We start from the raw sequence: 12,291 nt of genomic DNA, 5'->3' as shown, positions 1-12,291 counted from the left end.
ACCAAACTTTCTTCTATCAAACAACATATCTACTCTATTTTCCATTCAACGATCTTTTTTTGCCAAACTTTCTTCTATCCAACAACTATATGTACTTCATTTTCCATCCAACCATCTTCCCTTGCCAAACTTTTCTCCATTCAACAATAGTATCATCAATTAAAATATACAACTATATTCTTTTGCATGAAAATTTTGTTGTAACTAATAGACTTGGGGTAATCCTATAAATAGACCAAACTAGTAGCTGCATGTGTAACTTACAATTGCAGATTCACAAAAGGAAAACAGAGCAAATACAGCTTTTCAAACTTTAGGCATACACCTTGTCTATTTTTCATTTAACCTATTTGGGACAATCCTAAAAAAGAAAACACAATTCAGGATGTATTGGTGCAGAAAAAATTCAACAATCAGTTCCAGCTCACCTCAACACTTTGAGAAACATACATTAAATGCATTGAACTCATTCTCAGTTCCACCTTGTCAATTTAGGAAGAGTCATGCAATTGTCAATGGTCTAGTGGCTTATCTTCATGACATGCTCAGTTCCAGCTCAATAAATGCATTTATTTAGTAGGTTAAATAACATTGACAGAATGGGGTGTTGGAGAAATGTTTGGTGACACCAATGATGGAATTGAAAAGTTCTTATTTTCATATATGAGTGATTGGAAGAATCTGTTTTTTTTCTAACCCAGAGGTAGCATGCTATGCAATGCAATAGCAATCAAACAAGAAAAGTGTAAGATGTGAACTGATTTGCACTACCAGGAAAATATTCAATAGCACTGTAACGTTTAAACAAGAAAAAGTTCCACCCATCAATTAGTAAACTTTATATTTTCAAAAGAACAATATTTTTCATCATCTTGAAATTTATGGGGTTCTTCTTATATATGTAATTAAATGGAATACAAACCAACAAAGCTCTGTGTTTGTTTATGAGCTGGTCTAAATCAAATGATTCAAACATGTTCTTTTATATTGAAATGGGTTAACTTTTAGTTGGGAAAATCCAACAAAGCTCTGTGTCTGTTTAAGGTGTTGATTTGTTATTGCTATAATCCTTGAATCAACTGTTTTTCCACAAAAAATAGCTAAAACTCAATAAACAATGTCTCATCAGCTTAATGGGCTGAAAATGGAATAAGAATATAGGTATATGGCACATAACTCTTCCAAACATAAAACACCTTAAATATACATGATCCAATATCAACCTCCATAAATATACACACATATACATATACATATTGTATTGTCTGATGCATTTGAATTCTCCCATTCATGTGATCATTTTGTTCCCATAATATATATACACACACACATACATATACAAGGCGTTCAAATGACATATGGATCATGTTTTGAACAAATGAAATCTGAATTTTTTTCCAAGGCATTCAAATGAGCAGTGAGTATATTGTGTTTTCCAACCCCGATTGGTTCAGTTGAAAAGGTCATCAGATTCTAATCGAGCTTTGGGACCAACTGCATTCTCAATCATAAACAGAAACAGAAACCCCTCAAACTAATGCTCATCTGCTTTGTCTTTTGCTTACATGCAACCCCTCAATCATAAACAGAGACAGAAAATAGATCTACAAACAGCTAAACCCATCCACAATCAAGATTAGGGTTTGGAGAAGAGGAATGCGAGGGACGGCGAGGTGCATTCAAAAGTTAGGGATCATCAAGAGAATCGAATCCTATACGAAGAAAGAGATTACCTGAGCTTCGGAGAAGCAGATCGGCGAGAGAAAGAGGGGTTTTGGTCGTTTCCGACGAGAGTAGGAGTGCGGTGCCGCGGTGGTACGGTGCCGTTGTTGCCGACGAGACGTGGGGTGATGGAGCAGTGCTGGGTCTCTCTGGTCGAAGACGAAATACGCGGGTTTTGGTGGGAAGGGCGTCTGGTTTTTGAGAGGGAAGGGGTAAAGACGAAGAAAGACGTTGATGGATGTATTTGATGAATGAAGAGTACCTTTTAAATTTGGAAAATATTTTAAAAATGACCGTAACTAAATTTCAAAATTATCTATTCTAATCTGATCACGTTTTAGGGTTTAATATTTAAATTTTCAATAAATTTAACTTTTAATTAATGCATTCAGAATGCTCTTAGGAGACGGAAGAAAGGAACGAGGGACTTTATGCTGCAAACACACTCAAAGATGAAAGAAACTGATTTTAAATGGTCATGAGAAATGAAAGAAACCTAGCAGAAAGGAAGAAATGAACGAGGGAGAAACGGAGGGGAAATTGCGAGGGAGAGGAACGATTTGGGGAGAGTGAGAATCGGAAGAGAGAGAATATTTTTTATTTCATTTGATCTAGTTACAATGAAATCTAAATATGATCTACTCATTATCTATTTTTTTATCATCTCATGATTTGATATTAGATGATTAGAAATTATTTATTATATTTCACTTATGAATCTATCATCTAGTGTCATATTATGGGATGACGAGAGGATACTAAAAAAAGAGATTATGAATAGATTTTTTCATATGACTCACAATACTAATTTATTGTAGCTAGAAGTAATTTTTTTTTTACATTTATATAATTCAATACAATATATTTGTAGGTTCTATTATCCAAACTCCTTGTCTTTTTTTGAATTTGCAAAATCCAATACCAATACTCTCAAACAAAGTTGTCTTCAGATCTGCTAGCTTGATTTACCGCTGGGTGTATTGTAAACACAAAATTTTTATTTTATTTTATTTTTTTAAAATAATTTTTTAATATTCTTAATGATAAAATAATAAAATTATATATAATTTTATTAACAATCATTTCTTTTTTTTTTTTTTTGAAGAAAATCATTGAACTTCATTCATTAGACAATTATTTGGCTTTCAGCCATTACAAGAGGCAATATACATGGTATTACATTTTCTAAGTCTATAATTCCAATGCATAAAGAGGTTGCCTATTGAGCCAATTCATGAGCCACCCTATTTCCTTCTCTCTTGATGTGCTTCATATCCCACACTATATCCACCAAAATGTCTTTTACATCTCCCGGTAAACAACATATCATACCATGTTGTTCTCTATCATTCATCATTGCATTTACCACTTGCCTCAAGTCCTCTTCAAAGACCACATGTTGCAGCCCCATATATTTACACCAACCTATTGATGTAAGCCTCGAGCCTCTACAATAAGAAGTTGTACACAAAAAGTTACATGTTGCATTAACTTTGCCAAGACTTCCCATCTTGATCCCTTAATACCACTCCTACTCCTATCTTCTGTTCTGCCCTCTTTATTGCCATGTCCGAGTTCATTTTTAACCAGGCTATTGGTGGTGGTTGCCACTGCAAACTTGCTTGCTAATGTTGAATTATGCTTAAACTAATCATCTAGTTGTGAGTTTGAGTGAAGTCATCATGTACTTGTAAACTTTTGTTGGATAAAATTGATGGATGTAAAAAGTTTCTTTCAAATATCCATTTATTTCTTCTGATCCATATAGACTTTGTTGTTTCTAAAAAAAAAAAAAAACATATCTCTTGAGGTCCAATTATGTTAAGCACTTGCATAAATATGTTCCCAAACTCTTCATCTACAATTGGAGCCTTTTGCATTTTTCTGTTTCCCAACATCCAAACATCCTGAGCAAAAGGGCATGACCATAAAATGTGTCCTGGATTTTCTTGTGACTTAAAACAAATGGGACAAAGAGGGTTTGTAACTATTTTTTTTTTCTTGCATAAGTTTTGTTTGGTGGGTAGAGCATCCTTCCATGCACGCCATATGAATACTTTGATAGCATTAGAGGTCTGCATTTTCCATTCACACTTCCACAATTCTCTGTCATTACCTATGTTTAATGATTCTCTATGCTCATTTGCTTGTTTCTGTTTTAGCAGATGATAAGCACTCCTTACCAAGAAACAAATATTTGTTGTGCCTTTCTAAGCTAATTTATTTGGAGAACCTGTTTGTGACACTGATATTTGTAAAATTTTATGTACCTCAACTTCCATGAAAGTATCTTTTAAGAGTTGGATGTTCGACCATCCTCCTTGCTTATCAATTAGATCAGTGACCATTGCATCTTCTGGTAGAATTCTCCTTGGTGATTGAACTGTGCTAGGTCCATCTCTTTTGATCCACTTGTCTTTCCACACTTTAATGCTCTTTCCATCTCCAACTTGCCATATACACTTAATTTGATAGCATGTATCTATTTTATATATGGTTTCCACATACTAGTATATGAAATTATTAAATTTTATCGACTAATTATTATACAAATTATAAAATATACATATGAAGTATATTCACTATATAATATTACATATTATATATTTAATTATAAAAGTGGTATATATATATATATTTATCAATATATGAATGAGTTTTAATCGAGTCTGACTAACAAGTCGACTTGAGTATAAACAAGCAGGCCTTAACGAGTTTTAGTAGAGTCGAGTTGAGTTTTATCGGGTATGTGTCATTTACAAATAGAGCGGGTATCTACTTTCACAAACGAGTTTTTTTTTTTTTTTTCCATGAGTCGAATTAGATTCGAATTTAACCGAGCGAGTACCGAGCGGGCTATCGAAGAGACTGGTTCATTTACAACCCTATCAAAAGCCAAGGACTCATTCCCTTTTGATCGAGCTAAGACTTTTCCAATTTTTCCAGTGTGCCTTGGCAGTGTTGTCTTGAGAACCCCACCAGAAATTTGACATCAATGAATTTAGCTTGTTGCAAAGAAGTTTAGATAATAAAAAGACACTCGTGCTATATACAGGAATTGCTTGAATGATAGCCTTGATCAATATCTCTTTTCCAGCTTATGAGAGGAATTTTGTTTTCCCATTTCCAATTCTTTTACTTATCCTTTCGAGTATACATTGGAATTCTCTTATCTTAGACCTACCTATAAGGGATGGAAAGCCCAAATATTTCTCCAAGTTGGATGACTCTTTTGAACCAGCTACCTGTTTTATAAAGTTGCTTACTAGTGGTTTAGTATTTTTACTGAAAAACAAAGTTGTCTTCTCTCTGTTGAGTTGTTGTCCAAATGCTTGCTCATATCTAACTAGAATCTAGTTCAATCCCACCCACTCTTCATTTTTGCTTGACAAAATAGCAGACTATCATATACAAAGAACACGATTCACCTTTATTCTCCCTGTAGCCAAAGGAACTCCTGAAATAAAACCTCTCATTTCTACCTCCTGAAACTGTGTAGTTAATGCTTCAGCACATATTATAAACAAAAGGGGGATAGATGGCATCCTTGTCTTAATCCCTTTGAAGGTTTAAACACTTCTTGAGGAACTCCATTGAGTAAAATTGAGAATGAGGATGAACTTATACATCTCTTAATCAAATCTGTCCATCTTTCATCAAAACCCAATTTTAGCATTGTTTTCTTCAAAAAGCTCCATTCTATCCTATCATATACCTTACGCATATCCAATTTTAATGCCATGTATCCTTTTTGTCCATGCATTTTTGTTCTCATTGTGTGAAGTGTTTCATATGCAGTTAAAATGTTGTCAGAAATAAGTCTCCCTGAGACAAAGGCACATTGATTCTGTGAAATCATTGTTGGCAGGATCTTCTTTATTCTATTAGCCAAAATTTTGGTGATGATCTTGTATAAAACATTACACAAACTTATTGGTCGATACTTTGACAAATTATGTGGGTTTGAGTTCTTTGGTATCATCACAAGGTATGTAAAATTAATGGCTACCATATCTTGGTCAGAATTTAAAAAAGTTAAGATTGTCTGACTTACCTCTTCTCCCACCACTGACCAATATTTTTTATAGAAACAGACCCCATACCCATCTGGTCCAGGTGCTTTATATGATCCTATTTGGAATACATCCTTCTTGATCTCTTCTTGGCTAAAAGGTAACAGTAGTTCATCATTCATAATCTGAGTGACTTTTCTAGGAATTGCATTGAGAAAGCGATTTATGTTGCTTAGCTGAGATGTTGTAAATATACCTCTATAATAATCAGTGAAAGCCTTCCCAATTAAGACAGGATCTGAATGTTTTACCCCATTCTCATATGTGATATACTCGATGGTATTTCACTTTTTTTTCTAAATAGCACACGAATGATAGTATCTAGTATTTCGATCCCCTTGTTGTAGCCATGTAACTTTTACTCTTTGTTTCCATTTCAAATGTTCCCTCTATAAAATATCATCAAATTCCTTTTGCAATTGTTTGACTTGTTGCACAATTTCTACTGTTTTTTACTGCTGCAATTCCTTCAATGTTTCCATTTTCTGTTTTAATCTTCCTTTTGAGTCATATTCCTTCCTGTAACTCCATTTCTTTAATTCTCTCATGCATCTTGCCAATTTCTTTTGAATTGTTCCTAATCCCTCTATCTTATTTCCATCCTTTTGCCAAGCATTCAAAATAATTTCCTCATAATCAGAGTATGTTGACCATTTGTCCTCATATATGCATACATACCTATGTTTCATTTTCATGTCCTGCTGCATTTGTAATGAGATTACTATGGGACATTGATCAAATGTTGAAAATGCCAATACTTTAACCTCTCCATTACCAAATTCTTCACACCAATCAGATTCTTCACACCAATCAGAAGTTGTTATTGCTCTATCAAGTTTTTTCTTTGTAAAGGAATAATCAAGTCTGTTATTAGCTCAAGTAAACTTGCCTTTTTTAAAACCCACATCCTTAAACTTGCAATTTGTGAGCACATTCATAAACCTTTCCATTTGCTTTTCTTCTCTTCTTGCACTCCCATACTTCTTACTTTGATATAAGATTTCATTGAAATCTCCTATACAAAGTCATCTCTTAGGATTTTGCATTTTTAAAATGTCTCAACAGACTCTATCAATAGACTCTATCCATTGTTTCTTTTTTCTGTTTCAAGATCTCCATAGAAGTAGGTTAACATCCATGAAAAGCACTTTTGATCTATCCATGCATTAACATGTCTGTTTGAATATGTATGAATTTTGAGTCTTGTATCCTCATTCCAAAACACAGCCAAACCTCCACTTTTTCCTACTCAATCCATTGTAAATAAACTTTTAAAACCCAAACTGCATCTAATCCTCTCTATTTGATGTTTTTGCATCTTAGTTTCCATAAGAAACAAAATACTAGGCTTATGGATCTTAACCAAATGGCTAAGAACTCTAACTGTCCAAGGGTTGCCAAGCCCTCGGTAGTTCCAACTTAGTAGCCTCATTTCTCCCGACAGGACTGATTAACAGCCTCCACTGATACATTGACATCAGGTGTCATGGCTTGTTTTTTGCCTCTTGCATATTGACTGTTCTCTAAGGCAAATAAAATGTTTTCTTTCTTAGTTTTTCTTTTTCTGGTAGCATGAGGATTAGCAGGCACCATATTTACAATAACTTGTCCCCTTGCCCTTCTCTTCCACTTATTGACACTTGCCTCAGATGCTTGTTGTAATTTGTTATTGATCAACTGATCTTCTACCAAATCTGGCCTGACTTCATTCTCTATCTTTGGTGGAGCTGCTATTATGACTGAAGTAGGTTCCTTGTGGGTGTTATGTTGTGTTTCCAGTGTCAACAAAGGTATTTCTTCTAAGCTGTTTAACTTTCTGTCATAGCCACTATCCTGCTTAGATTGTAGCATCTTCCTCCTACTTTTTCAGTCTCTTCTTTTTCTTTCATCTTCAGCTTCCCCAAATTTTGTTGCCCTTCTAACCCATACCTGGGTATACTTGATATAAGTTTTCCAGAACTGCTTCCATAACTAGAATTAGTTCCTAAACTAATTGAACTAGGGCCTGAAATTGCTACTCTTAGCCATGATCCAAACTGAGTGGCACCTATATCTCCAGTTAAATCAGACTTGTTGCATTTGGCAGCAGAACCACTCGAACCATGCATGATAACCCCACAATTAAAACAGAACCTTGGTAACATTTCATATTTAAATTGTACAAACCTTCTTTGACATATTAATTCCACTACTTTCCCTCTTACTAATGGTTTAATCAGGTCTATTTCAATTAAAACCCTTAACCATTTTTCCTAGCAATCTTCATTGTAATCTGCATCTACCTGAAGAATAGTGCCTATAGTGGATCCAATTCTATTTCCTACCTCTTTGTTCATGCATCCTAATGGTAGATTAATTAATTGGACCTATAGATTGGTGTGAGTAAACTGGAGTTCAGTAGGAGGGGTGAGTTCCTCAAGCCTCTTTAAGCATATTAAATTCATATCAAACATCCAAGGTTGTCCTTCCCATATCCTGCTTAGTTTAGCTTCTGATTGGAATTCAAATATATAAAGGTTCTCTCCTACTTCAATAATTTTCATATCTTCATAGAATTCCCAAACTTTGGACATGGTGTTTTTAAAAGCCTCTTAGCTTATCTTTTTATCTGCTATTAGTTTACCCACCAGACATAATTTACATCTTTCCATAGTGAGCTCAATGTCTTTCCTAGTAATTACAACTTCATCTTTTTCTTCCTCTATTGATGATAATTTGTTCCATACATCTGCTAATGCATCTGCCATCTTCCTATCAATTTTGCCAACCTTGTTTCTGTTTCAGTTCTAACTCAGCTGCTAAGAATTGGTATCCACCTCTTGCCCTTGGCAAACCAGCCTTCCACGACAGTGAAGGATACTTTCGACCTCGCTAGAAATCTCTAGACTCGCGAGGAAACCTCATTCTAGTCGTTAACAATCATTTCTTAAACTTTAAGTAAAAAAATTAAAAATAAAATAAAATAAAATATACAAACATAAGTTGAGGGGACAAAATCACGGATTCGTTTTACATTTTCCTAAGAACATTCACATTAGCTTGGCCAAATGAGAAAGTTAGCTAAAATTTATATAATTGATGTAAAAAACACTTCACATTGGATTGACCAAATCTAAAATAAGATAAACTTCTATTACAGTGGTTGGCCAAAGATAGAAAACCACAATTGATTTACCAAACATTAAAATACTAATTTCTCACTCCAAACAAATATTAAAATATTAGTTTTTCACTCCAAGTAAAAATACTATTTGGTTTGTAATTAATAAATTTAGATAGAATTTTACATGAGTTTAATCAAATATTTTTTGTTATTAGCATTAAATGACTTTTTGAAAATATGATTTTTTTAATATTAATTTAATTAGAATATAATTAATATTAATATTAAATTGGTAGAATTATCAAATTTGATACAAATATATTAAATAAAAAAATTATTAATTTAATAATATTTTATTATTATATAGAGAGTGAATGATTAATTCAATATGAAGATTAAATTTAAGTAGAATAGATAAATATAAAAAATTATGATATTAACTAAATTTTAAAGATTAATTTGGCCAACATGTAAATTTTGAAGATGTAAAAAAGTATAATAAAAAAGGATGCTCTAACATCTAATACGAGAGAGAGAGAGACAGAGAGCGCGTTGGACGCGGTTTGGCTGCGGACCCTACAACTACACGGGAGGGAGCGACCTCTGACTTCTTCACTATTTTTACCTTTTCCAGTTTTCGATTCTTTCATCTTTCTCTTTCTCTTTCGATCTCTCTCTCTTTCTCTCTGTGAGTCGGTCGGGTGCCAGATCCAATGGCTGACAACATCAACAATAATGTTAATTACGAGGAATCGAGCCCGCTCTTGAGCAAGCAAGTCGTCGAAGGAGTAGAAGATGATGCAAAGAAAGCCAGCAAGCCAATTGACGCTGAGGACGAAAAGGTCACAGTCTCGCCCGCGGCAAAAACTCCGGCTCCGGTATCCGGAAATTTCGGTGGTCACGGCTGGACCGCGAACGGGTTGCCGTTGGGACACGGGAGCGTGGTGGGCGAGCCCATGGGCCGGACCCAGTGGAACTCGAGCATCTTTGCTTGTCTAGGTCGCAACGACGAGTTCTGTAGCAGTGATCTTGAAGTTTGTAAGTCATTTGTTATTTAAAAGTCGATTTTTTTATTAGCTTACGATCGAGATTTGGGTCATTCTGTGTAATCAGCTGGCTTTTTTTCTGTTTTTAATTTTGCATTGGATTTGGGATTTTCTTTTTTGTTGCGTTTTGGTGCTTGACCGATACCTTTAAACATTTGATATAGTAGATGAGAATGGCGAAAGTTCTCTAAGCAAACATTGAGATCTTTGACTCCACACCTGCAAATAAGTGCAATAGCATTTTTTGTTTTTATTATTTTGAAAAGAATTACGTGAAGGGTTGAATATTTCCTGATTAATTTGCCCATGAATTCACAAATGGTGATGAATGAAAAAGTTTGCAATCTTGTTAATTATACATTAATTGAAGCTACACTGGTTGTTAAGAATTTGTGGTTGAGATATAACTCGTGCATAAGGTGAGTTTGATTGTTGCAGGACGATCTTGAACCCATTTAAACTAATTGAATAGAGGACCGGGTTTCAATTAATCTTTTGATGCTTTTGGAATGCAACACTTCTGGATCAGGACGTTTCTTTGCATATTGTGTTTTTCAAGTACCACTTGTGCTCCATATTTCCAGTTTTTGTTCTAAACGTCACGACATCTGACCAGGTCTTCTTGGAAGTGTGGCTCCTTGTGTGCTGTATGGAGGCAATGTGGAGAGACTTGGATCTAGTCCTGGGACTTTTGGAAATCATTGCTTGAGTTACTCTGGCCTATATTTGATTGGAAATTCCATTTTTGGTGGAAACTTCCTCGCACCTTGGTTTTCATACACAAGCCGTACTGCCATTCGTCGGATGTTCAACTTAGAGGCAAGTTTTTCTCTTTCCCACGCTCTTCCCTTCTCAAAAAGAAAAAAAAAAAAATTGACATAAGCAATGGAAGTTTTGGTCTGCCGTTGAGATTAACTGTGTTTTAGGTTTACTTGATTGATTATAATTTTGCATCAGGGTATATATATGTTTTTTTTATCAGTGCATCGTTGTATATATTCATGCTATGCATTAATATCTTTGTTCCTCTTTAACGTTTAGAACTCTTCTAATATTGATTTTATATCCAGTGGCTTTTTGTTCTTATTAAAGCACTTTGACATTCTACTAATTGAAAAAGTACTGTGTAATGAATATTTTCTTGGCATTTTTCATTTTCTTATGAGTAGTAGCCTTTGAAGTAGGATGTCTGGCTAAGTTGTATTGACTTTAATTTAAATAATATGGATTCATTTTTTAAGTCATTACACATCAATCGTCATTGCTTGTTTGAGTTCGTCCCACCCGTATTTTTTTTTCTTAAGGTTTTGATATATAGCAACTATTTTTTTGAAGTTGATGTAAATGTGTTGCTAAGGGAAAAAAATACAGTTCTTTTCAAATGCAACTGTGGATGTTATGGTGTCGATAACTTTATTGGTATCTGTTGCTGTGATCATGGCCTTGTGGTTCCTAATGTTTGTGTCGTACGTTTGTTTTCTCTATTTGATTTACTTCACCTTGCACAGGCTGTCCTAACTCCCTTACGCTTAATTCTGATGTATACTTGTTTGTTTCTAAAGAACATTACAAGAATCTTGGATAGCAATGATCAAGTTTAGAACTCACAGCTGATATTTATATTCTTGAATGTTCTAGGATTACACAAGCTACATAGTTTAATTGATTAAAAAGAACATAGAAAAGTCAGCATTAATAAGTTGAGAAGTTTGATATTCGATCCCTTTCAGTCTTGCTCTTCCATGCAGTTGAATAGGATGAATGTTCTGTGTCTACCATGAGAATAGTCTTATGATTCTCCAAGCTCATTTCTTCGGCTTTTATAATTTTGCTCCTTTTTATCATACTTGAGGTCTTTGAGTGATGTTTTGTTGTCCATACCAAATATGCTAATAATTATGATGAAGAGCTTTTGAATTTGTTCATAATTTTTTATGACAAGCAGGGCAGTTGTGAGGCACTTCACAGGTCATGTGGGTGCTGTGGAAGCTTTCTGGAGGACGAGGTGCAGCGTGAACAGTGTGAATCTGCTTGTGACTTTGCGACTCATGTCTTCTGCCATGTGTGTGCTCTTTGTCAGGAAGGTCGCGAGCTCCGTCGCAGATTGCCTCATCCAGGGTTCAATGCTCAGCCATTCTTGGTTATGATTCCTCCAGGGGAGCAGACCATGGGTCGTGCGGCCTGAGAGCTATCTGCCCTAGCATGAAAGAGTTGTACTGTCTATATAGTATCAATATGATATGATGTTGAACCGTGTAAAGTGTATTCTGTATGTGAATTGTCTGAGCTTGCGTTTGAAGACAAACACCTATAAATAAAGATGCAATGAAAATGTAGACTTCACCTA

At 34.7% G+C, this 12,291-nt stretch overlaps 1 protein-coding gene across 1 annotated transcript; it reads left to right on the top strand.

Moving 5' to 3' along the window:
* The first annotated feature begins 9,417 nt into the window (after positions 1–9,417).
* Positions 9,418–12,291, top strand: LOC121264447 (cell number regulator 8). The gene is made up of 3 exons (XM_041167614.1): positions 9,418–9,936; positions 10,561–10,763; positions 11,890–12,291. Exons 1-3 carry the CDS (start codon positions 9,612–9,614, stop codon positions 12,127–12,129), a joined length of 768 nt encoding a protein of 255 aa, XP_041023548.1. The 5' UTR covers positions 9,418–9,611; the 3' UTR covers positions 12,130–12,291.

The sequence above is a fragment of the Juglans microcarpa x Juglans regia genome, chromosome 5D, assembly GCF_004785595.1.
Source record: "Juglans microcarpa x Juglans regia isolate MS1-56 chromosome 5D, Jm3101_v1.0, whole genome shotgun sequence".
Taxonomy (NCBI): Eukaryota; Viridiplantae; Streptophyta; class Magnoliopsida; order Fagales; family Juglandaceae; genus Juglans; species Juglans microcarpa x Juglans regia.
The sequence above is the reverse complement of the archived record's forward strand: the minus strand, read 5'-3'. Positions and strand labels throughout refer to the sequence as shown.